This window comes from Diabrotica undecimpunctata, chromosome 8 (assembly GCF_040954645.1).
Source record: "Diabrotica undecimpunctata isolate CICGRU chromosome 8, icDiaUnde3, whole genome shotgun sequence".
NCBI lineage: Eukaryota > Metazoa > Arthropoda > Insecta > Coleoptera > Chrysomelidae > Diabrotica > Diabrotica undecimpunctata.
The window spans coordinates 8,942,080-8,965,233 of record NC_092810.1 but is presented as its reverse complement, the minus strand read 5'-3'; the positions used below and the strand labels follow the sequence as shown (position 1 = coordinate 8,965,233).

At 32.9% G+C, this 23,154-nt stretch overlaps 1 protein-coding gene across 1 annotated transcript in view; it reads right to left on the bottom strand.

Annotated features, from left to right (window-relative positions):
• LOC140449240 (neurexin 1-like) overlaps window positions 1-23,154 on the bottom strand; it is a 412,155-nt gene that overhangs the window by 177,936 nt on the left and 211,065 nt on the right. The window contains exon 6 of the mRNA XM_072542432.1: window positions 8,862-9,014. Coding sequence (XP_072398533.1) covers window positions 8,862-9,014 — 153 coding nt within the window. The remainder of the gene's footprint in view (window positions 1-8,861; window positions 9,015-23,154) is intronic.

The window sequence follows — 23,154 nt, the reverse complement described above, 5'->3', positions numbered from 1 at the left end:
TCTGCTCAAGACTTCTCTGTTTAAAATGTGTTGAACCCATGATATCCTGAGTATTCTACGATATAACCACATCTCGAAGGCTTCTAATTTGTTCATCATGTTAACCTTCATAATCCAGGTTTCACATCCATACAGGAATACAAGATACACATAACATTTTATTAACTTAATTCTCAGCTGTAACTTTAGCTGAGAATTGCTCAGAATAGATCTAAGTTTCATAAATGCTCCTCTTGCAATTTCTATACGAGTTTTAATTTCTTTATCCGGATTTAGTGTCTCGTATATCCAACATCCTAGGTATTTAAAATGGTTAACTTTTGTTAACGGTTCATTATTGACAATTACTAACCCCAAGTAACTTTGTATTTGTTGTATTTATACTTAGTTCATTATTAGAGCATTCTCTAGTGACTCGATCTATAAGGAATTGAAGATCTTCGATAGTTTCAGCCATATTCGCGGTGTCGTCTGCATATCTGATTCGAACTCCACATTGCCCTTCCAAGGCTTCGTTAAAAATTATTTCTGAGTAAACGTTAAACGAAGTTGGGGACAACACACAACCCTGTCTAACACCTCTTTGAATACAAATCTTGTCTGTTTCTTTGCCGTCTACCAGAATAGAAGCTTCTTGATTCCAATATAGATGTAAAAGTCTCAAATCTTTCTCACCTATTCCAATCATTTCTAGATATTCGAACAGCCTACCATGTTGAACCCTATCAAACGCCTTTTCAAAATCATAACAAGAGATGTTAGGATGGAGGTTATTAACATCATCCAGAATCTGTGAGACATAATCTTGGATTCCCTGTATGAGAGACCTAATCCCTAATCATTAACATATCTTGGCCAAAAAACTATTTTGTTGTTGTTGTTAACAAATGTTGAAATTTGATTCAGCTCGACTGTTTATACTTCCTGCACTGAGTATATCCATTAAGAAATTATTAATTTCATATTTTAATTATTATTAATATTTCATTCATCAATAATTTGCAAAACAATCTTGTTTACAACCGATTGATCTATAGTTGGCGTTTATTACACTCTCCATATCTCTTCGTAATTTATATATACCATCTCCACAGTTGTATATTTCAACATCTTCCACTGTTGGTCTATTGGTCTTGAGTAATGCTTTGACATTTTAATTTTATAGTTCTCCCATTCACTGAGTGATTAACTGAACTAGTGGTATTATACCCCATTTATACACTTTGTTTTCAACTTTGATTTTTAATCCTAAGTATGTCAATTTCATAGTCCGATTTCTTCTTTTCTACAGTATTGGTAGTGCTTGGTAGACCTTTTTATTGTACTCAACCACCCACTATCTAATAGATTGTTTAGTTAAGTTACTATATTCCTACTCTATGTCCACTTCAGTTGTCCCAAAACCAACACCCAAATTATTACTGACAGGTTTGAATGTGAGATCTGTATTATGCAATCTACATAAAGTAATCCATATAATTGTATATTTAATTAGTTGGCTGTCTACATTAGTATCAGTTGACCTTTTGGTAAATATTCAGTTTACCATTATTTCCGTTAAGAACAGGAGCCATTCTCTCCCCTGCTGTCACTCCCTATGTAGTTACCTCAAATTAAAAAAAAAATTAAACTGTTTGTTCTTTGTCTAGTGTTCTGTAAATGTATTATTTAATGGTTATGACAATGTTGGATAGCCTATAATTTTGAGGAAATAAGTCTAACATATTTAAAAAATTTTTAGCAACCATCAACTTTGAGTTTTTTGAAGTTAATTAATTTTCCTTCACTTAAAAAAACGTTTCTTGGGTTATTTCATGTGCCCCTACAGGTGCTAAGTGTTCATCAATAAAACAGATAGATTCTGCCCTATTGGACGCTGATATGTTTTTTTTTTTTAAATATTTTTATCTTTCTTTTAAACATCAAGAAAACAGTTAGATTGTGACCTATTGGTCGCTGATATGTTTTGTAAATATTTTCATCCTTCTTTTAAATAGCAAAGTAGGTACTGTGGTTTCAAGAAAGTATTCTATTTTTAAAAGCCAGCTCTGCTAAATAAAAAACGTCCCAGACGAAAAACGATAAATTTCTTAGTTGCCATTGTGCTTATTTCGATTTAATTTTAGATTTCCACGAAATTTCGTGTAGCTGCAATCGATTTTCTCTGTCCACGACATACCTGATATGTACGTGTACACGTAACGCGTTTATTTTTCAAAATGTAAATGGAAAATTATATTGGATATGGCGTAATTTTACTTCCATTAGGCGGCGCTCGTATGTGAAATGAAGAAATTATATAATAGAATGTGGAAATTTGTTTGTGGTAATTGCTTTCAAAGCTAAAATTATTATTTAATGCTTAGCTAAAGCAATAAAATAAAATATGCTAACGTTTGCTTCTTAATTATAGATAGGTATAAAAAATAAACCAAGTAGGCTATATATTGCTGTGGTATTCAAAATTGAAGGGAAAAAATATTAAATGTACGATGAAATCAATATTTCAGAGGTTATAGAAAATAAAAAAATACTCCGAGCTGCCTGGAATTAACCAAAGGTAATCTTAGTTATAAATAATCTTTTGTATAAATATAACAATGAATAGAAGTTAACGATGGTTTTTCCCTATAAGCCATAAAGTGTTCCGTAAGCCGGATTTGCGCCATAAAAAGGACAATAAAAATAGTTAATAAATAAATGATTGTTCGGAATATGTAAATACCCAGTAGAAATTAAGTGTCCTTGTAGAAATAATATGAATTAGGAAAGTTTGTAGGTATCTGATTTTATGTGGGAGTGGTATGCAAATTTCTGATTGGCCGAGAATTTGGAAAGTGGTGATGGGTGTGTATAATGAGAGGTTGGATGAATGGATAGAGGAGATGAGAGAGTCAGTTAGTTCCAGTTTCTTAAAGTGGATGGTTGGATTTCGAGGTAGTATCCAAGGGTAGTAAGTGATAAAGAATAAGTTGGTGAGTAGTAAGTTGGTGAAGTAATTGTGTCCGACGGTAGCTGATCTGATACAGATTTGTAAGTAAAATTTTCCTACTTGTATTCTACGTATCGCTGTTTATTTCGGAACGAGAGATCAAGTTTGGCGAGAGGAAAAGAGGCTGGCATCATTGGAAAGGTACGTGCATTCGAAGGAGAGCATTGAAGACACTAAATTGCAATATCTTGTTTAATATTGCCAATTACATAGGAGGCTGCTGAGAACTGATAGTTCATTTTGCATAAAACAAGGAATTGGACAACTCAAGGCAGAGGAAGCGTTTCAACGGGAGAAACATTCATAATATATTAAATTTGAGAAATTTGGGTTAAAAAATATTATATCATATTAGTACCGTGTGAATAAGTTGTCGATAGTCGAAGGAGATCAAATTTGTTCTGAGAGAGGACACGGAGCTGTGGAGAGAATTGGATAATTCATACAAATTTTTTCTTGGTACAATCGTTATATCAAAATTGCATTAGGAAGGACACTAAATATTATTTGATTTGTTTATGTAGAATAATAAGCTGTATCTTAGATTGTAGTTGTATTATATTATCCATGCATTATTGAAGGTTCTCGTACGTAGAACGAATTTTGTTTGATAAACATTGTATGCTAATCATTTTTGGAGGTATTTTAATCAGTTTATTTTATTACATTATTTTCATATCATATTATGTTGTTTTATTCCGTTATTCCTTGGACCTAACCCATCAGCTGTAAAGTATAGATATTGAAGCACGAGTAAAACCTGAGATAACAAAATTGAAAGGTGTGATATAAATCATCTATCAAAAATTTTAATAATGTTTTATATATATTTTTTAAAGTTTTAAAATTAACATTCTAGATATCACATTAATATATATTTCAGCATATCGCGAAAATGACATTTATTCCGACCACTATCTCGTAGTTACTTAGAAACTATTTAGGGTATAAGACAATGTTTTATATTTGAGTGGTGACATGCTTGGAAGTATTGTGAACTTATATCTACTAATAAACCAGGACTATTCATTAGAATCCTTATGTACATGGATAAGTTTGCTGTGAAAATGTAGTTAGCAATATTATCTTTTACTAAAATTTTTTGGTTGTATATAAAAACGATTAAAAAATCTTATAAAATTATAAAAACTTTATATATTTTATTTCATAAAGTTGTAAACATTTTAACAGTGAGTTTCACTATCAATGGTTGATCTTTTAATGACCACAACAAATTTGTTGATCGTTAAGTATTTCCTGGAATAATTATACAGGTTCCCTCTATTCTGTATAATTTGTAAAAGTATCTAAAACCGATGAGAAATGTTTAAATATACATTTTGTTTCATTTAGTTCAAAGTGTTACAAGTGTTACCAGTGTTATACGTATTTATACCTATAAAACAGCATTATGTGGTGTCCGTGGAAAAACATTGATGGTGCATCTTCCAGTGTTCCAGCAAAGAAAAAGCATTTATCGGCTGACGCTAGAGAAATCGTAAAAACAATATATAGTTCTTTACTTACAAGAGGACTTACTGCTAATACTGCTGCCAGTGAAATATCTGATTTAACGAAAATACCTCTAACCACAGTGAAAAGAATTACATCAAATCCCATTAAGTCAAGAAGGAAGCGTAAGGGTGTCGGTTCTACCAAATGTATTGACGAAAGTGATAAGGACTTAATAAGACGAAAAATTTACACAATGTACGAAGAGCAACGGATACCTACATTAGATGCTTTAAAACAACGGCTTACTAATGATGATACACAAATAAACTGTAGCCGCATTAGTCTTTGGAGGATTTTGTCTAAAATGGGCTTCAGATATCGTACAATTGACAAAAGGCAAGTGCTTTTGGAGTCCCATCGTTTACAAAAGTGGCGTACTTAATATTATAACTACCATAAGAAAGTACCGTATAGAAGATCGACCAATAATTTATCTGGACGAGATATGGTTTGACATTCATGAAACACCATCCAAAGGATGGTCCGATTCTTCCAACAGGTGTCAAACAAAAGCTCCATCAAACAAAGGGAAAAGAATAACAATTTTACATGCAGGATCAGAAAAAGGTTGTGTCACAAATGCCTTATGGCTTTCTGCAAAGAATATTAAAGACTCCTGCGTGGACTACCATGAGGATACAACGGCAGAGCTTTGACAGGCGGCAGAATTGCCTTATACCTAACCTTCCTCAAAATAGTGTGATAGTAATGGACAATGCAAGTTACCACAGTCGTCAATTATAAAAGTCTCCAAGTGCAAATAACACGAAAATTGAAATTCAAAACTACCTGTTAGAAAACGATATATATTTTGAAGAAAGTTATTTAAAAAATGAACTGTTAGAAGTGTTAAAATCATTTTCTATTAAAAAAGTATATGTTTGTGACGCATTGGCCGAGGACATGGGACATACAGTGTTACGGCTTCCGCCCTACTATTGTTTATTTAATCCCATAGAGCATATGTGGCACCAACTAAAGTCAAATGTTAGGTCACAAAATGTTTCTCTGACTTTAAGTGGTAGTGTAGTCGAATTAATAAGGAAATTTGTTGATGATATCTCCCCAGAAAGTTGGAAAAATTCAGTACGCCATGTAATGAACGTAGAAAATTCATATGTTACTTTGCACATAATTAAACCAATTGTTATTAATCTTGAAGAGGATAGCGACAGCGAAACAGAATTAGGTATTTAGGAATTCATATATATATTTTGGGTATTTTTTTTTGTAAATATTAACTTGTATATATTTTTCTATATTTTTTTTTTCAATTCATCTATTTTTTGTACATTATGTATTCGTTTGTATGTATATACTGTAAATAGAACTATTATTACTGTATATTTTTAAACTACTTTCTTCATGTTAAAAATTGTTCAATTATCAAGTATATTCACTTAAACCACCTGAAAATACCATATAAAATAATCTAATAAATTTTTATAATCGTGTATTACACAGCAACCAATGAAATATATTAAATAACAAACTTTCTGAAGTGCGACCCTGTGTACTTCGGTAGTTTATTGAGAGACTCTTGTATACACAATAGGATCAACTCAGGTAACCATCACTCAACCATTTTTCGCAAAACAAACTATACATAGATAAGTTTGGTGTGAAAATGGAGTTATAGTGTATTTTTATGTATGAGAGAGTAATAAAACAATAAATTATGTATGCAAATCCTTAAACTGTTGATACGGGTGACTCAATGAAAAACAGATATTTGTCAACAAGTTTACAGAAGTATATAGGAAAACAATTTTAAATTGAGTATGACCACCAGGTATAAAGGTTGGAGCAGAATAGAATACAATAGTTGTGAGGTTTACTAATCCCTAAATAAGGTTGCCAGTGTCGGAGTGATGGAGGTTAACAGGTACTAATGAATTTGCAAGAAATGTAAGATGTTTATTTTATTGGTTATATATAACCAATAAAAGTTTAATAAGTACCTACCTATTTGCAAAATAAAGTTTAATTCTTTAGATAAAATAAAACGTTTTATTTTATCTATTTGCAAAATAAAGTTTAATTCTTTGCCTATTTGCAAAATAAAGTTTAATTCTTTAGATAAAATAAAACTTTTTATTTTATCTGAAATGAGTGCATTCCACGAGGTAAGGGTTTCAACAATCAAACATTTAATTCTTTAATTCCAGGAATCTACGACAGTAATTTACTAGATAATTACCTTCTAAACTTATTCCACAGAAAATGTGATAGTGGGTTTTTCCATTTTGTATATAGGAAGGTCCAAGTGGCATATTCAAAATTCTTAACAGTTCACTAAAAGTAGGTACTTCAGTTGCAAGGTGCAGTTTATTGTGTATACTACTGTTATGGAAAATTTGGAAGTGCCGTGTAAACGCCGAAAAATTGGTCCTCTAACAGTTAATGAAAAAACATTAATATTTAATTGTTTTAAATCATTTACAGACAAACGTTTATGTGAAAGTGTTGATGAGACCGTTGAGTTAGTTAGCAGTACACTTGGTGTTGGGAAATCTACGATTTACAGAGTTATTAAAAAAGAGAAATGTGGTAGTTTTCAAATGCCACGTAATGCTCCAGGGAAACCAAAATTTCAAATAGAATATCATTTTAAAGAAGGACTTCGACGGAAAGTGCATGAATTCTTCTTTAGACAAGAATTTCCAACATTGGATAAAGTTCTTGTCTCAGTTCGAGATGATAAGGATTACCCAGAAATGAGTCGAAGTCCGTTATGGAAACTTTTAAAAGAAATAGGCTTCCGCTGGAAAAAGAATCCCAGAAAGTCTATTTTATTAGAAAGAAGCGATATTGTCATATGGAGAAGACATTTTCTAAGAACCATAAAGGAAATGAGAAACCAAAAAAGAAAAATATTTTATCTTGATGAAACATGGATCAACGAGGGTCATACACCAAATAAATTTTGGCAGGATGAAACTGTTACAAGTCAAAGGCACGCTTTTGTAAATAACTTATCTACTGGTTTAAACCCACCATCAGGAAAGGGACGCAGGCTGATAATAGTACACATTGGCAGTTCAGACGGTTTTGTTGAAGGTGGTTTATTAACTTTTGAATCAACTCGTACCGGTGACTACCATGAAGACATGAACGCTGATGTCTTTCAAGAATGGTTCGAACAAATGATAGATCTTCTTCCTAAGAACTGTGTAATAGTAATGGATAATGCAAGTTATCACTCCAGACTTATAGAAGGACTGCCCACAACCAAGTGGTTAAAAAAAGACTTGCAGAATTGGCTGAGTTCAAAAAATATTACGTACCATTCCGGATCTATAAGAAAGGAACTTTATTCGTTGTGTGCCCTTCATAAAGAAAAATTTAAAAAATACGAAATTGATGAAATTGCCAAAAATCGTGGAATGACAGTACTTAGATCCCCACCATATCATTGTGAATTAAACCCGATTGAACTGGTATGGGCACAGATAAAGAGTGAAGTTTCAAGAAAAAATACCACTTTTAAAATTCATGATGTTAAACAGTTGTTTTTGGAGGCCGTAAATAATGTAAAACCTGAAAACTGGGAAAAGGCAGTAAATCACACTATTAAAGAAGAGGAAAAAATGCGGAAGCTGGACAATATTACTGATAAAATGATCGAGCCAGTTATTACAAATCTTGGTTCTGAAAGTGCATCTTCTGAATCTGATTTGGATTTGTAACAAGTAGCTGTAAGTTTTATATTAATATTTTTATTCATCTATTTAACATACCTTAGACGGCTTTAAAAACTCTTTTTCTCTTTTGCAATTTTTAAAAATTAAAAAAAATGTGAATTTTTTAAAACCCTTTTAATGTAGGCCAGTCAGTTCTAATATAGTGTGTGATAAAAGAGGTCACTTTTGTTTACATACACATAACACTTTATAACACTGAAATAATTCATTTATTTTTTACAATTATTCAAAGTAATTTTTCAATTAATCTTGAGCACGCCCATGGAGTGGTCGGAGCTACCAGTTAAAATTATGCTAATTACTCTCTCGTTCATAAAAATAAACTATAGCAATATTATCTTTTACTAAAATTTTTTGGTTGTTCATAATTTCGTATTTCTGCTCAAAAAAATAGTGCCCACCGATAATTTTACTCACGTTAAATAATAATCATCTTTACCGATCCTTATTTGATAACAAAAAAAGTAAGTATATTTTTAACTAAGATGCATTATAATATGCATCCCGCTTAATTTTTTTACCAAACATGCTCACTGTGACAAATTCTTTGCTCTAACTTTTTTTGTAAATGCCTGTATGTTTTTTCATTTACCCATGTAACACTACCCCCTCCAAAACCGCAGCGTATATGCCAACAATCGGATACTTACCAGATGTGATTCCCTTGTGGTGAACGTGACAGGGTCGTGAGTTTCTCCAGCGGGGCATTTGTAGTCCAGTCTACCTACTACTTGTATGAGATGGCTGCCCGACCTGCCCAATTCAAGAAGGTTTAACCTCAATGTGTCGGCCACGAACTCCACCTGCAAATGATAAGAGGAAATACGTGTTAGTATCCGCTTCGATTGGTTTTTGATTTAAACTTTACGGAAGGAAACAATGGAATATTACGAGTAGAATTAATAATACTAATAGGACAAATAGAAATTTATTTTAGTTGAAATATATTTTATTTTAAATGGGTGGACATTTTTGACATTTGGTCCCGGTGAAGATAGCTTCAAATTAGCTGTCAATTAAGTTTCATGGTACAATGAATACACAAGGTATGATACATAATGTTCCAAAATCGGTTAGCTTTCGCGCATGACGTAGTCAAGAACGCTTATTCCCACAACATTCGAATGTAGTTGTATAGGAAAGACTTTTAATTTTAAGTTTTTTTATATAATTTGGCTAATTTAATTATAGTAATTATAAAGAGATGATAAAATTATGTTATTATAATATTTATCCTTTATAAAACATAGATATCCTTTATAAGACAAGTTTTAATTATCTTTTATTACACGTAGGTACAGGTTAATTAACTTCCAACTAATACTCCAGAGTTAGATATTTCAGATGTTTAAAAAGATACAGAAAAGTGGTAATGGAGTACGTCTTAAATTAGGTTGTGGCTCGGAGTCATTCATGAAAAAGTGTAACACCCGCTCACGTCTGTTACGATGAGTCACCGAACGAGAGAGAGGCCCGCCGGACCGGCGAATGCCTTGCGTCTCTCTCCCACTCAAACATGATCGGTCCGCTGCGTGCGCAGCACTAGAGAATTAGGCGCGTTGAATCGGTGCGTGCTTGTGTCTCTGTCTTTCTCGAGCGTTCTTGGCGTTCAAGACACATTACAGCAGAAACACTTCCTTTCATTTCATATTTCTCCTATCATCGTCCTATCCTCAACAAAATCACTCAAATAGAAATTAGTTAAGTTTAAGTTTACATGTACAATGTTTTAGTAAACAAAATATATTTCTATAGTTAAAATTTGTGCAATTCTTATTTTCGTTCAATTCCTTGTTCCTATTGTGCAATTTAATAATATTCATATCAATAAATAATCTACCGAGAAAAAGACGTTGTCACGTAAAATATTCGCCCGTAAAACCGACTTTACAGGCAACCAATTTTTTTTTATTATAAAATAGATGACTCAGTCAGTATTAAGATACTTTAAAATATATTTATTATCTCATAACTTGCAATTTGCAATAGTCACCATTGATAACCGATATTATTGTTGAACTTTTGTTTTTATACAAGCTTTCTGTCTTGCCGGTGTAAAGTCGTCTGAAGTCGATATTTATTGTGTTTTGCGTTTGAACTAATTTGTGTCTTATTTTCATATTATTATATTGTTTGATAAGTAAATTTTGCATATAATAATCGGTAGGTTATAGTAATGTGTATATTTTTTATTTTACTAAATTTCATTATAACTCATCTAAAATAACATATTGAATTGTAAAACAGATTTTTCTCTATTGTACTCTATTTTGTTTTTATTTCAGTAAAACTGCTTGGAAGTGAGTGACAGTGAACCAGAATAAGCAAATCTACTACTATTTACCTATTCACAGTATTTCCTCTGCAGAAAATTTTTAAATTTCAAGGGATTTGCATACAAAAAGAGTACTTATATTATTAGTATATGTATGAAAACAAAAATAAATATTTTGCCTGAATCTCTAAGAGAAGTAAAGGTTTTACGCTACTGAAAATATATTTTTTATTCCAATATAACCAAAACAAAACATTAAAAAAAAAATTAGATCACTTTTGACCATAATTTCAAAATTAATGTGTACGTTAAGCTGTAATAATGGGTTCGAGGTGGTTCAGGCGATCTTAACTACGTCACACTCCTGGGCCAGCTGTCAAATGTCATGCGCAATATCATACCTTGTGTATTCATTGTACCATGATTAAGTTTCAGTACAAAATATTGCATCGGCAGTGTTGCCATGTCCTTATTATGTATATGTTATATACTTATATACAAAGAGAGAAAGCTTTTGAAAAGTACATTTTTATTATATTATTTTATGGATTCCGCAATTTTATGGTTTATATAAAACACGAATGAATTAATATTTGTTTCTTTTGATATTAATTGCAGTTAATTATTAGAATGGTAGTCAAAACGTAAACCTTTTTTTTTTGTCGTCTGCAATAAACTCAATCTCTGAGAGTTGTAACGGGAAATAAATGATTGAAAATATCCAGTGAACAATATAAGACATTAAGTGAAGGACAGTGCTAAGAAAAACTTTAAAATCGGTGAAGTAACATCGGAAAACACCAAGGCCCTATAGAAAGTAAGATCGCTATAATTGATAAGCCTATTTTTAATATCAAAGCATAGAAACGAAACTCTGACCTTTGAAATTGCGACGTTGCCGTTGTGGGTAGACTTTCCGGGTAGACACAGAAAAATAACAACGGTTGATAAACATAAAATAAATACGGTAAACGCTGTCTTCTCAGCACTGTTGAGGTGGAAGACAGTGTTTGGCGCCGGAAAATGGAAAAATATCTGAAAAATTTAGACAGTGATGATACACTTTCAGAAGGAGGGTCAAAAAGGAAGGACAGATATAAAGACAGCGAGGAAGAAGATAACATTTGCAGAAAGTTCTCGAGAACACCAACAAAAACTCCAGAGAAAAAAATGAGGAAACAAAAATTGATCAATTACTAATTTTGATGAGCCACCTCACCGATGACATTAAGGAAATAAAAAGAAATTAAAAAGTAAGCAAGGAAACAATATAAAAGCTCATTATGAAAAACAGAGAGCTGAGAAAAGAAAATGCAGAACTAAAACAAAAGATATAGAGATCAAGGAGGAACTCAGAGAAATAACAAAAAACATAGAAGTTATAGAAAAACACCGACGAATAAATAACATAGTTATGAACGGTCTAAGGATAGACACATATGAGCAAGCAGGGTTAAAAGGAACAATCAAGAATTTCATCAAACAACATATAGGAGTAGAGGTTAAAATAAGGAATGCTCACAAGTTAGGCAAAAAAACATGCCTAATTGAATTAGAAAACCAAGGAGAAAAAGAAATATTGGGAAAAAAGCACAAGTTAAAAGAAATTAAAGAGTACAAAGTATGTATCAACGAAGATGCAATCATAAAAGAACGGAAAATACAGAAAACAATTGGAAACATTGCTCAAGAAAAAGAAAATAAAGGAAACGAAGTCAAGATTAGAGTGAAAAAAATGGGTAAATAACAGCAAATGGTAGTGGAATGACAAAAAAGGCTCAATAGTCAAAACAACATAAAAAAACTAGCAACTAACTGTATTATTGGAATAACATTGACGAAACAAGCACAGAAAAAGGTTAGCGATAATACAAAAAAAGGAAAAAAGAAATAAAAATGAAAACCGGACCAAAACACAAGAAAACATGTCAAAAAGAACACTTACTTTTAGGAACATGGAATGTAAGAGACACATAGAGAAGGCAAACTTAAATATTTAGCGAAAGAAATCGAAAAGTTCCATTTTGACATAGGCGCAGCTTTACAGGAAACGAAACAGCTGGGAAATGATATATTAGAAAAAGAAAATACAGTGTTTTTTAACAGCGGCGGAAAGAACCGAACATTAGGCACAGGTGTTATGATAAGAAAAGAGCTAAAAGAAGCAATAATAGAGTTTAAACCAGTATCAAACCGCATAATGTAGTATCAGGTTCAAGAAAAAATACTAAAAAATCACCCTCATAAATATTCACGCGCCTTCAGAAGAAAAAGATAATGATGTCAAAGATTGTTTCTACAGTGAATTAAACAGAACAATCGAAAATATACCCAGATATGATATGAAAATTATTTTAGGCGACGCAAATGCCATGTTGCTAGAATGGAAGACGGAAGATGGACGAAGAGATTATTGGAGTGGAGACCAAGAGCCGACAAGCGAAGTCGAGGCAGACCACCCACCCGATGGACCGACGACCTAAGGAGAATAGAAACAAACTGGATTGCAGCAGCTAGAGATAGAGAGAACTGGAGACGTTTGGAGGAGGCCTATATCCAACAATGGATGTGAAAACGGGGCTGGATGATGACGCAAATGCCAAAATAGGGAAGGAAGAAATATTTAGAACGACAATAGGAAAATATAGTAAACACAATGAAACTAATGAGAATGGACAATTCCTGATAGATTTCACAAGAGAAAAAAATATGATCGTAATGAGCACCTATTTCGAAATAAAAGAAATACACAAGGAAACATGGATATCGTCAGATAGAAAGACTAAAAACCAAATAGACCACGTGCTCATCGAAAAAGATGACCAGCAATGTATAAAGAAGATAAGAACATACAGAGGACTAGACGCCGACTCAGATCATTACATGGTGAGCATTAAAATTAAGCAACTGATACCAGAAAACAAAAACAAAATAAAAAAAAAAGAAATGTATAAATAACCCAATTCGATTAGCAACAAAGAAAGAGCAAACAATGTACGAGGAAACAATGGAAAGAGAACTAAAAAAGATACAAATAGAAGAGCAAACTGAGTACAAATGGGAAAACATAAAGCAAGTAATAAAAAAGCAGCAAAAGAATGTAATAAACAAGAGAATAAAAAGAGGAAAGATTGGTTCTACATGGAGTGCCAAAAAGAAATAGAACTAAAAAAATCATTATGGATAATTCTAAAGTATTAATTTTTAAATATCTTTTAAATAGCTTTTGATTGCATATATTTAATTTGTAATGTAAATTTCAACAAAAACGCGAAATATTATAATCCAAAAGCTATGTGGCACCGCAGAGGCTTCCTCAACATCCGTACTCAGATCATCGGATCTCGGACTTGTATACTCAGTAGCTGACTATGCTTTCCCGGAATGGCTCAACAGCAAACGCATGAAGATTGTTGACTGTAAATTAAACTAGACTAGTTTCCCATTCTGAGCTATTTGTCAGATATCAATCAGATATCCTTTATTGTTAAAGGCTACCTCCTCACACAAAGAACATTTTAGTCTCACCAACGCCTGGAGAAGACAATGACAGAACAACTCACCACAAGAGGTATACCAAATGGTCTGTATCGATTAGAAAACGCCAAGCTTTGAACTGCCTCGCAATAAGTGAATAACGCTAAACAAAACAAGCAGCGGTAGAGGTGCTGACAGCTTACATAGATGAGGAAAAGCCCTTACTCCCTAATGTGACTGTGGTGCGCAACGACAGATTCTCCGTTACATTGTTGCAAAATGTCCCCAAAGGCAGTTTTCTGGCGGAGTTTTTGATAAGTTCCTGAATGCAACCAAAAATGTTTTAGATTAAATTGATACATTAGATGTTCGTTTAGGTTCGTTAGATTCGTTTTCTATTATTTTTAATTATATATTTTTATTACCAGAAGCTAACTAAATAAATAAATAGCATGTTATCTGTATAAAATTCTTAGAGGCAAAGATATGTATCACACCAGCCTTCATAATCCCTCATAAAAATTCAACAAAAATAATACTTTTGTGTTATCTATTCCGTGGTGACAACCAATCGCTTTTTGGATGAAAACCTAATTAAATGATGTTTACTTTTCTCACATTTACAATTTAAATTTTAAATATTTGACTGCGGGATGCCAAATTTAATTACGAAAAATAAATACGCAGCCGGAATATTTCTTGGTCTGTTTATACTTTCTGGAATTTTGGGGCGAGAAATGTTTTGCCGGAAACAACTTCAAATTATTTAAATTATTTGGTTTACGACTACAAGTTATTCGATTAGAAACAAAATTTCAGCAATAACTTTGGTGGCAAAATAATTTTGGTAATTATTTAGTGGTTTGACAGCTTTAATTTAATTTCTTTTAAATATCCTTTTAGGTCACTCTACTAATTTTAATTAAAAAAAATTAAACTTTATTTCTTTTTTGTCATCTTATAATTCAGGAAATTACAGATCTCTAAAACTTCTAACAACATTATTTAGATACTTATATTCGTTTTATTTTTTTTTATTGCATCTTTAATTATTTAGTAGTGCAATATGCTTTGTCTTATTTAGCATTTCATATCGCATAAAAAACATATATTTTTTTATTTAATAAACACAAATAAGATGCTTACGAACATTACAATCTGATCAAACAATATGATCAATGAGCAACTTTTTTCTAGCCTAAATTATTCTTAACGACTTGAGGCTGAGGGCAAACTCACTAGAACCCCTTAGGCTCTGGTAATTCATGGTAAAAATATTTACCTGTACCATCACTTGCACCATATTCTACTTTTCACTCAACTAACTCAAAGAGTTTCTTTCTTTTGAGTCTTATAGCCAGATCCGTGTTGTTCAGGGGCTGGATGACCTCAATATTGACGTAGTGAAAAAGTCGTTGTTGGTAATTCTTGGCAAATTTTTCACTGTACTTGTTAATAGTATCTATTTCTACGTTTCTATGGAAGAACCTGTTCTTCTAGTACCAAGGAGCGTTTTGGAATCGCTGAATGATGTCAAAATTACGCACAACCCCACAACTGAATATCATATGTCCATATAGATTTTAGAATTTGTTTACACAAAAGTATTTTGTTGTAGATTGACAAGATAGATTGTCTTTCCAACAGCCAATACATTGTTTTATTATTGAGGTAACGCTGTCATTTTTTCTTTTACCATGGGCTCTGTAGACTAGCCTATAACACTTATTTGCACTTTTGTGTAGAATGAACCGTTCTCTCAGAAACAAACATTAAAGTAATCGGCTATTTTGAATGTCAGTTATGCGCGAGAAATCAATGCTCAATAAAGTTTGTATCAGCTTGACGGTAAAAATTCAATATCTTTTGATTTGAGTATCTTATTGACAAAAATCAAAAATCAAAATCAAATTTTTGGATATTGCCGGAAATGAACCTTTCAGAGTAAATGTGCAGATTATGAGTCCGTTTGTCGAATTATTTGTCGATTTCTGACGATTAACTATGATTTCGTCGTGGCCTGCTCGCTAGCCTTAAGCGAGGTGATACTCTATTCAGTACAGTTGTGATAGTTGTCTAATGTATTTAGTTCTGCTGCTATATTGAATTGCATAACGTGAGTTCGCACGTTTTACAAGTTGTTACAAATCTTTAGGTAAGATTCAATTTTAAAATATCTTATTTCTGGAGAAAATAAAAAATATTTATGTTATTTATAATTGGGGGTGATCTACTGATTATGTTTTGTGTATATTTGATTGATATAAACTTATTTGTTAGAGATTTTTTAAATATGAGTTTTGAAAAGCAACAAGCATATCTTGAAAAGCTTTATGCGGAATTTCTCTGTGATTCTGAGCCAAAAGTTGAACCTGACGGTAACGATGCTAGTTTGGAAGGACATTTCCAAGAAATACCGAACCACGACAGTGACATGGTAGAAGAAATTGAGGAGTCAATCTCAGAAGTCTTAAATGTTCCACAAACAGTGCCGCATTTCATTAGTAAGGATGGAACCATTAAATGGATATGAACTCGCAGTGACAATTTAATAAAGGTAAACATTTCTGGAGTAACATGAAAAGTACGACATAATGAAAAGCGCATTAAAGATTTGGAGTTATTTTTTTACTAAAGAGATTTTGCAAATCATTGTAGACAATTCGAATATCTTTATTGAATTGTGTTCTTACAATTTCAGTAATAAATCTACAAAAAAGACAGATACTTTAGAACTTATTGGGCACTATTGGGTCTCTTATATATAACTGCGGTAACCAAAAATAACCACAGAAATGAAGAAGATCTATATAGGACAAACTGCTCATCGCCAGAGATTTTTAGATTGACAATTACTCTTGCACGGTTCAAGTTTTTGCTCAGATATATCCGTTTTGATGATAAACAAACACGATTAGAGAGGCAAAAATATAACAAATTGGCAGCTGTGAGAGAATTCTTCGATTCGTTTAATTCAAATTAACTGATTGGCACCCTCTTTCTCTTCCTCTTTCTGTGCCGATGAATAAATATTTGCCCTCTCTCTTTCTGTCCGGTAGAATTTAATATTTGCCCTCTCTTTTTCTGTCCGCTAGTAAATATTCTGTTCTATATCGACAGAAGAGCTAATTCCATCATAGGCATACATCCTATGACATCTGTATTACACTTCATTATAATCTCCCACTTACTTTCTGCCAATTACCTTTCGTAGTGGAAATAATCTTTTTTGTCAGTAATTGAAATTTATAAAAGAAGGTAGGAATTATTATAAGCTTTATTTTACGATCTGCGGATCTCTTGGGGTGAGTACTTTCATTGTAATCTATAGTCTGTAATTCTGAGAGCATTTTCAATATTTATAACCTTACACTTCTTTTAAAGCCACGTTTTCAATTTTGTTCATGTAGGAATCTAATAAAATTTAACTAAGTTTATTAATAATGTTACTTCATATAATCCTTGCCATTGGCTATTTGTTTATTGTAATTTTGGTAAAATAATTTGCAAGCAAGTTAACTCCCTTTGATGTTTCTCTAATACAGGCTATTTAATATTCTAGTTTATGGGATATTTATTGTACATTGTATGGGATATTTCTGGAACATTTTATTGGAATATTTTATGGGATATTCCTAGAAAATTTTTTTGAAAATACTTTATGGAATGATGTGGGTCTAAACAGCTACCTCCAATACCTACTTACATGCTTTGAAGCCGTCAACAGGACCTGCCCACATAATCTGCAGGCCACACATATTTAGAAGCAAGCAGTCCATCGATGCCACAAGTATTACTTAAATTTTTTTAAAATAAAGCATTATGTCGAGTTGTTTTTGCTATTTAAATATTATGTTTTATGTGTTGAATAAACATGATTAGTTGAAAAATTGTTTTATTTGCTACCAGCTAAGGATTCATTGTTTAATTCATAGTTTAAGACAAAACGAATTTAGACTTGAGAGACTGAGCTAGGCGAAGCATAGACGATAAGCTCTAAATGTTTTTTTATTGTCTATTCTAATTATATATTTAAAAAATCGACACGTTCTCAGATCGTTTTTCCAAAAACATTTGTTTTTTTTGGAACTTTTCTAGATTTGCGAACTGTTAGTCCGACGTTGAATTTTGTGTACCATCATGTCACGTTATCCCTGAACGGTTAATCCCATAAACACACAGTTTTTAAATGTTCTTGAATATTACTTATTAAAAAAGGAGCCTTCGGGGACTAAGGTACTTGTTTTGTTCTTGTAACAAAAATAACAAACTGTAGTAACAAAATAATAAGTTATAGCAGAAAAGTTTAAAACAAAAAAAAAAGAAACAAGTCTTTCTGCAAAATCAAACCAAAGAAAGCCGCGGGTGTTAGATTGTTTACATATTCCAATAGCTATATTAAGACACCATGTATAAATTACTTTGGTAAGTCGCTACTTTGACGTAAGTTTTAGAAACCACTAGTTAAACTATAGAGAAACTTGTCTTGACTTTGTGTTATTTTATATCAAAGCGCTGGAAGTTTGAGGACATCTACTCCATAAAGAAACTGAATATTCACTAAATGAAACAACTTATTCATGTTATAAATGAGGTTACGTTCCCTCGAGCGTTAAAGGAAATTGAAAATTAACAAACTTACTTGATTACAGAGTATCCAAATTTCTCTAAGAGGTTGGAGAACTTTTAATCAATTAAATTTAAAAAAAATGCTCTATATTTGCTTTAAAAAGCAATAAAAACCAAAAATATTTGTGTTCGACGAGATTCATGGAAAACAAAGAAATAAAAATACTCTGTTGTCTTGATAACCCAAGATGAAGGTAGTCTGTAAAGACTGGTCCACAGATTTAACATAAGAGCAAAAGTATTTAATATGACAATTTCATCTCAGAAAACTAAAACAATAGTAGTCAGCAAAGAACCAACTAGATGTAAAATAGAAATTGATGGCATCAGTATTGAACAAGTAATGGAAATTAAAATAGTTGGGAATTGCACTATCCAGCTATGGAGACCTGGACAAAGAAGTGAGAGATCAAGTACAAATAGCAAATAGACCGGCAGGATGCCTTAATAATACTATATGGCGAAAGACACATTAACACTGAGATGAAATCAAGAATTTATAAAGCCAGTGTAAGACCAATTATGTCATATGTCTCAGAAATAAGACACAGTCACAACGCAAAGGTTACTGAACACGGCACAGATAAGAGTACTAAGAAAATTTACAGAAAATACGTTGAGAAATCGAAAGAGAAGTGAAGACAAAAAGATAGTATAAGATTTATTTTGATAGCAGGGCAAGCCGCTTATACGTATTTCAACCTCTTTAGGTCTCATCAGAGCGACATATGCAGTTGCTCTGAATCGAAACCAAATCTCTCCCATCATCGGACAATAATTATAAAAATAATTCTTTGCAGAGGTTACAACGCCATCTAATAACAACACTAGGAATTCTAAGATTTCCTACATGGCGAAACTAATGGCTATGCAACTGTGGTTTTGCTTGGCCCGTCGTTCGCCAGACGTAATTGGCTGAAGAGTGTGCAAGCTTGAGTTATTCAAACCTCTAGTGTGCTACCTTCATTTATATTTTCGTTTGGGTGAAAGTCGTATTTCACCTTACCACAAAAACCATCCTAGTATAAACCTCCTCCTATAAAATTTTGGCTGAGAGTATAGAAGAACTACAAACTTTACTAGATGCAATGGAGTCCAATAAATAAGGAACAACTAACCGTTGGTGGACAGCAAATAGAGAGAGTGACAAAATATAAATATCTGGGAGCTTATATCAACACAGAATTAGATCCAGACCAAGAGATCAGGGTACGAATAGAAATGGCAAGGGCAGCTTTCTTAAAATTCAAGCAATTGTTATGTGACAAAAATCTGAATACTGCGCTAAGACTGAGGTTTGCTAAATGTTACGTCTGATCCCAACTATTGTACGGGGTAAAAACATGGACGTTAAAAGTCCAAATAGTTAAGAAGCTTGAAGCCTTTGAACTTTGGATATACCGGAGAATGTTGAGAATTCTATGGACTGCCAGGGTCACCAATGAGAAAGTGCTGAGAAGGATAAGTCGAGACAAAAAATTGTTGAGACCAATAAAAGTACGCAAGACTGAATACCTTGGACACATACTGAGGAATGATAAATATAGTCTTCTGCAGGTCATCATGCAGGGTAGAGTCGATGGCAAAAAGGGAATAGGTAGAAAGAGGAAGTCATGGCTGCGAAACATTCGAGACTGGCCAAACATGACTGTAGACGAATTATTCCACGTTACAAAAGAAAGAGAAATTGTTAGAAATGTGATCGCCAACCTCCGTTAATGGGGACGGCATAGGAAGAAGAAAATAAACCTCCTCGTTGGTAGAGCTTAGAATCCATATTCGTTGGATCAGAAATACGAGCACTTTTTAGAGCACGTACTCTGATTTGGCGAATAGTGATTGCTGATTGTACAGGGTGTACCCGATTGGAAGTCATATTCAAGCTCTGGCCGGTTCCTGTGGAATTCTTGACTCCGCACACCAGTACAGTTACTATCTAGACGAGTTTTCGAACTCTTTTAAGGCTGTACACCCTTCCAGATTTCTGGAAGCTTAGTTTTAAAAATAGCATAGATCCCAAATTATCTAACTGGTGAGTAAGTTATTATTTCTTACTCATCCAGCTATTTTTCAAACCATCGAACGAGATCATCATCTGCGTCTGAGGTGCTAACTTTGCCACGCAGGCCGGTATGGACACTCACATACGGAGGCTACGCTGCAAAGAACCCAGACGAGATGACGACAACAGAAGTGAAGTCATTAGAAGAAAATGTAACTTACAGTGTAAGGATAATAATCCAGTGAATGGATACAAAATAAAAAAAAAAAAGAATGGAATAACCACATGCAGAATGGAAGAGACCCGGGTCGTCAAAATAACAAGAGATGGCGTTTCAACGAGGTATTAATCCGCCAATGAATAAGCAGAATTGCTTATAAAGATGAAGAAGAAGAGAAGAGATTAAAAATAATTTTGGACATACAGTTTTAACGATATTTTTAACATTTATTGATGTCTAATAAAATAGTAAAAATAAAAAACGGACGTAATAAAAATAACTTATACACTACTTTACTTCAGCGTTTTGGAGACGTAACATTTGTTATTTGATCAAATATTGCTGCTTATATAAAATCAAATTTACAATTCCAGGAAAATATACGCACTAATGTAGCGCCTTTTCTTGGTTAAATAAAAAAGAAAAACGTAAGAAGAAGGAAAAAGTCTTACCAGCTCATATAATATGGTTTAATTAAAAACATTTTTCTCTATAAACAGGTGAGAGGCTAACACGGACTCACACATATACGGGCCGCGTGATGCTTACGTGGACTCACACGCTAGGTCGTCAGAAAATGCTGTATAGCTCAACAGCGGCTTCTCAAACTCATTTAAAATACACGGGGACATTTTGAGCCTGGTTAGCAGTGGCGGCCGGTCAGGGTCGGCAGTGCCGACCCACACTTCTTATGAAAATAATAAGTTATTTAACAAAATAGCCTCATTGAAAGTGCAAAGTTTGAATAATTTGGTGTAAAAACCGTTGTAATAAATGTTACAATATTGAAAAATTTTATCAAATTAATTAACCAAGCTTTTCTTATCAGGAAGATGATAGACAAGAAGTAAATTCTTTATTATAAACTGCTGAGCATAGTGAGCATGTCTAAAATCTTAAAAACTCGCGTGAAAATACTAGTTTGGAATTTCAAACAAAATAATAATACCTACATATATCATTTACGACCAACAAAGGTATAAGTTCATCATTAAATACGTCTGTTAAGAAAAAACCATACCCAAAGAAAAAACTGGGAAGGGAGAGACAAAGGGATCCAAGTGTTTGGAAAATAAAGAAAATGTGGAACTCTTCCCAAGAATATACTAATAAAACTGAAAAATTAACTTGTTAAAGAAAAATTTACTGTGACTATAATATCAACTAACCGTAGACATATGTAATATCATTCCTTACATTGATATGATTTTTTTGGATAGCTTCATACTTAATTTTTATAAATTTTTATTGGACCTAATATTTTTTCGTTTTGGATAGGATGATTTGGATACTTTTGCATGAGCTATGTTACTGCAATGTTGCTTTTTTGTTGTATGTCACATAAACTAGTCATTCGATAACTTAACTAAAATATTTATGTTGTGCAGTGCGTGACAAATGGTATGTTAGGTTAATGGACAAAGCAAAAGTCTACCGTCATTAAACAGGGAAATTACATTATCATAGCTGTTTATTACCAGATATTTTATCGTTAAAATTGTGTTGCATTCCGTTCGTTCAGTTTATCTTTGGCGTTAGCTTATGCAGCATACAGGGTGTTGATATATTTAAAAGACAGCTGTTTAACCAAGAACATGGTTTTTAATTGTAGAATTTTAGTGTAGAAACATGAAGCTATACAGTTACTTAAATCAACATTATTTCACCTCTTCTTACGTTCTTCATTTCTCGATATATGTCTTCCCGAGGTGGGTAAGATGAGTTACCAGCATGTATTTACCGTATGTCTTCGGTGTTGGCTGATAACCATGCAGATTGCAACAGACTAGTACCTGTACTTTGAAATCTTTAAAGACTTTCTCCAACCCAGTTGGCAGTATTCTAGCTTTGGCATGGCTTATTTTTGCACATTGGGCTTTAGCACGTGCTTCCTTAATTGACGTAATATTTCACATATTCTTGGTAGGTACGTTGGCCACGGACAGTATTTTTTGTTACCAGATAGAAAAGGTAACGTGATGTATCTTGGGGTTTCAAAGCTTTTTCGGGAGGTAGTAGTTGGTATTGAAGCTCTGTAACTCGACCAAACTTTATTCTAACGATGGATGTCAATCAGCTAATAGTCATTTGGGAGTACGACTAGATCTTAGTTTTCTTCAGAGATAACACCATGTCTTGATTTACTGGTACCTCCATATGCCTCAGGAGTTTCTCAAACGAAAAATCAGGTATTTCTAGAAATTGGTTTACTTCCACTTCTTCATCTACGTTGTGAACAAGCCGGTCATGGTGTACCATCATCAGCTTTCTTCTCGAAATCTTACTTATTAGATAGATGACATCGATAGTCTTCTCCATGATAAGGTACGGACCTTCTCA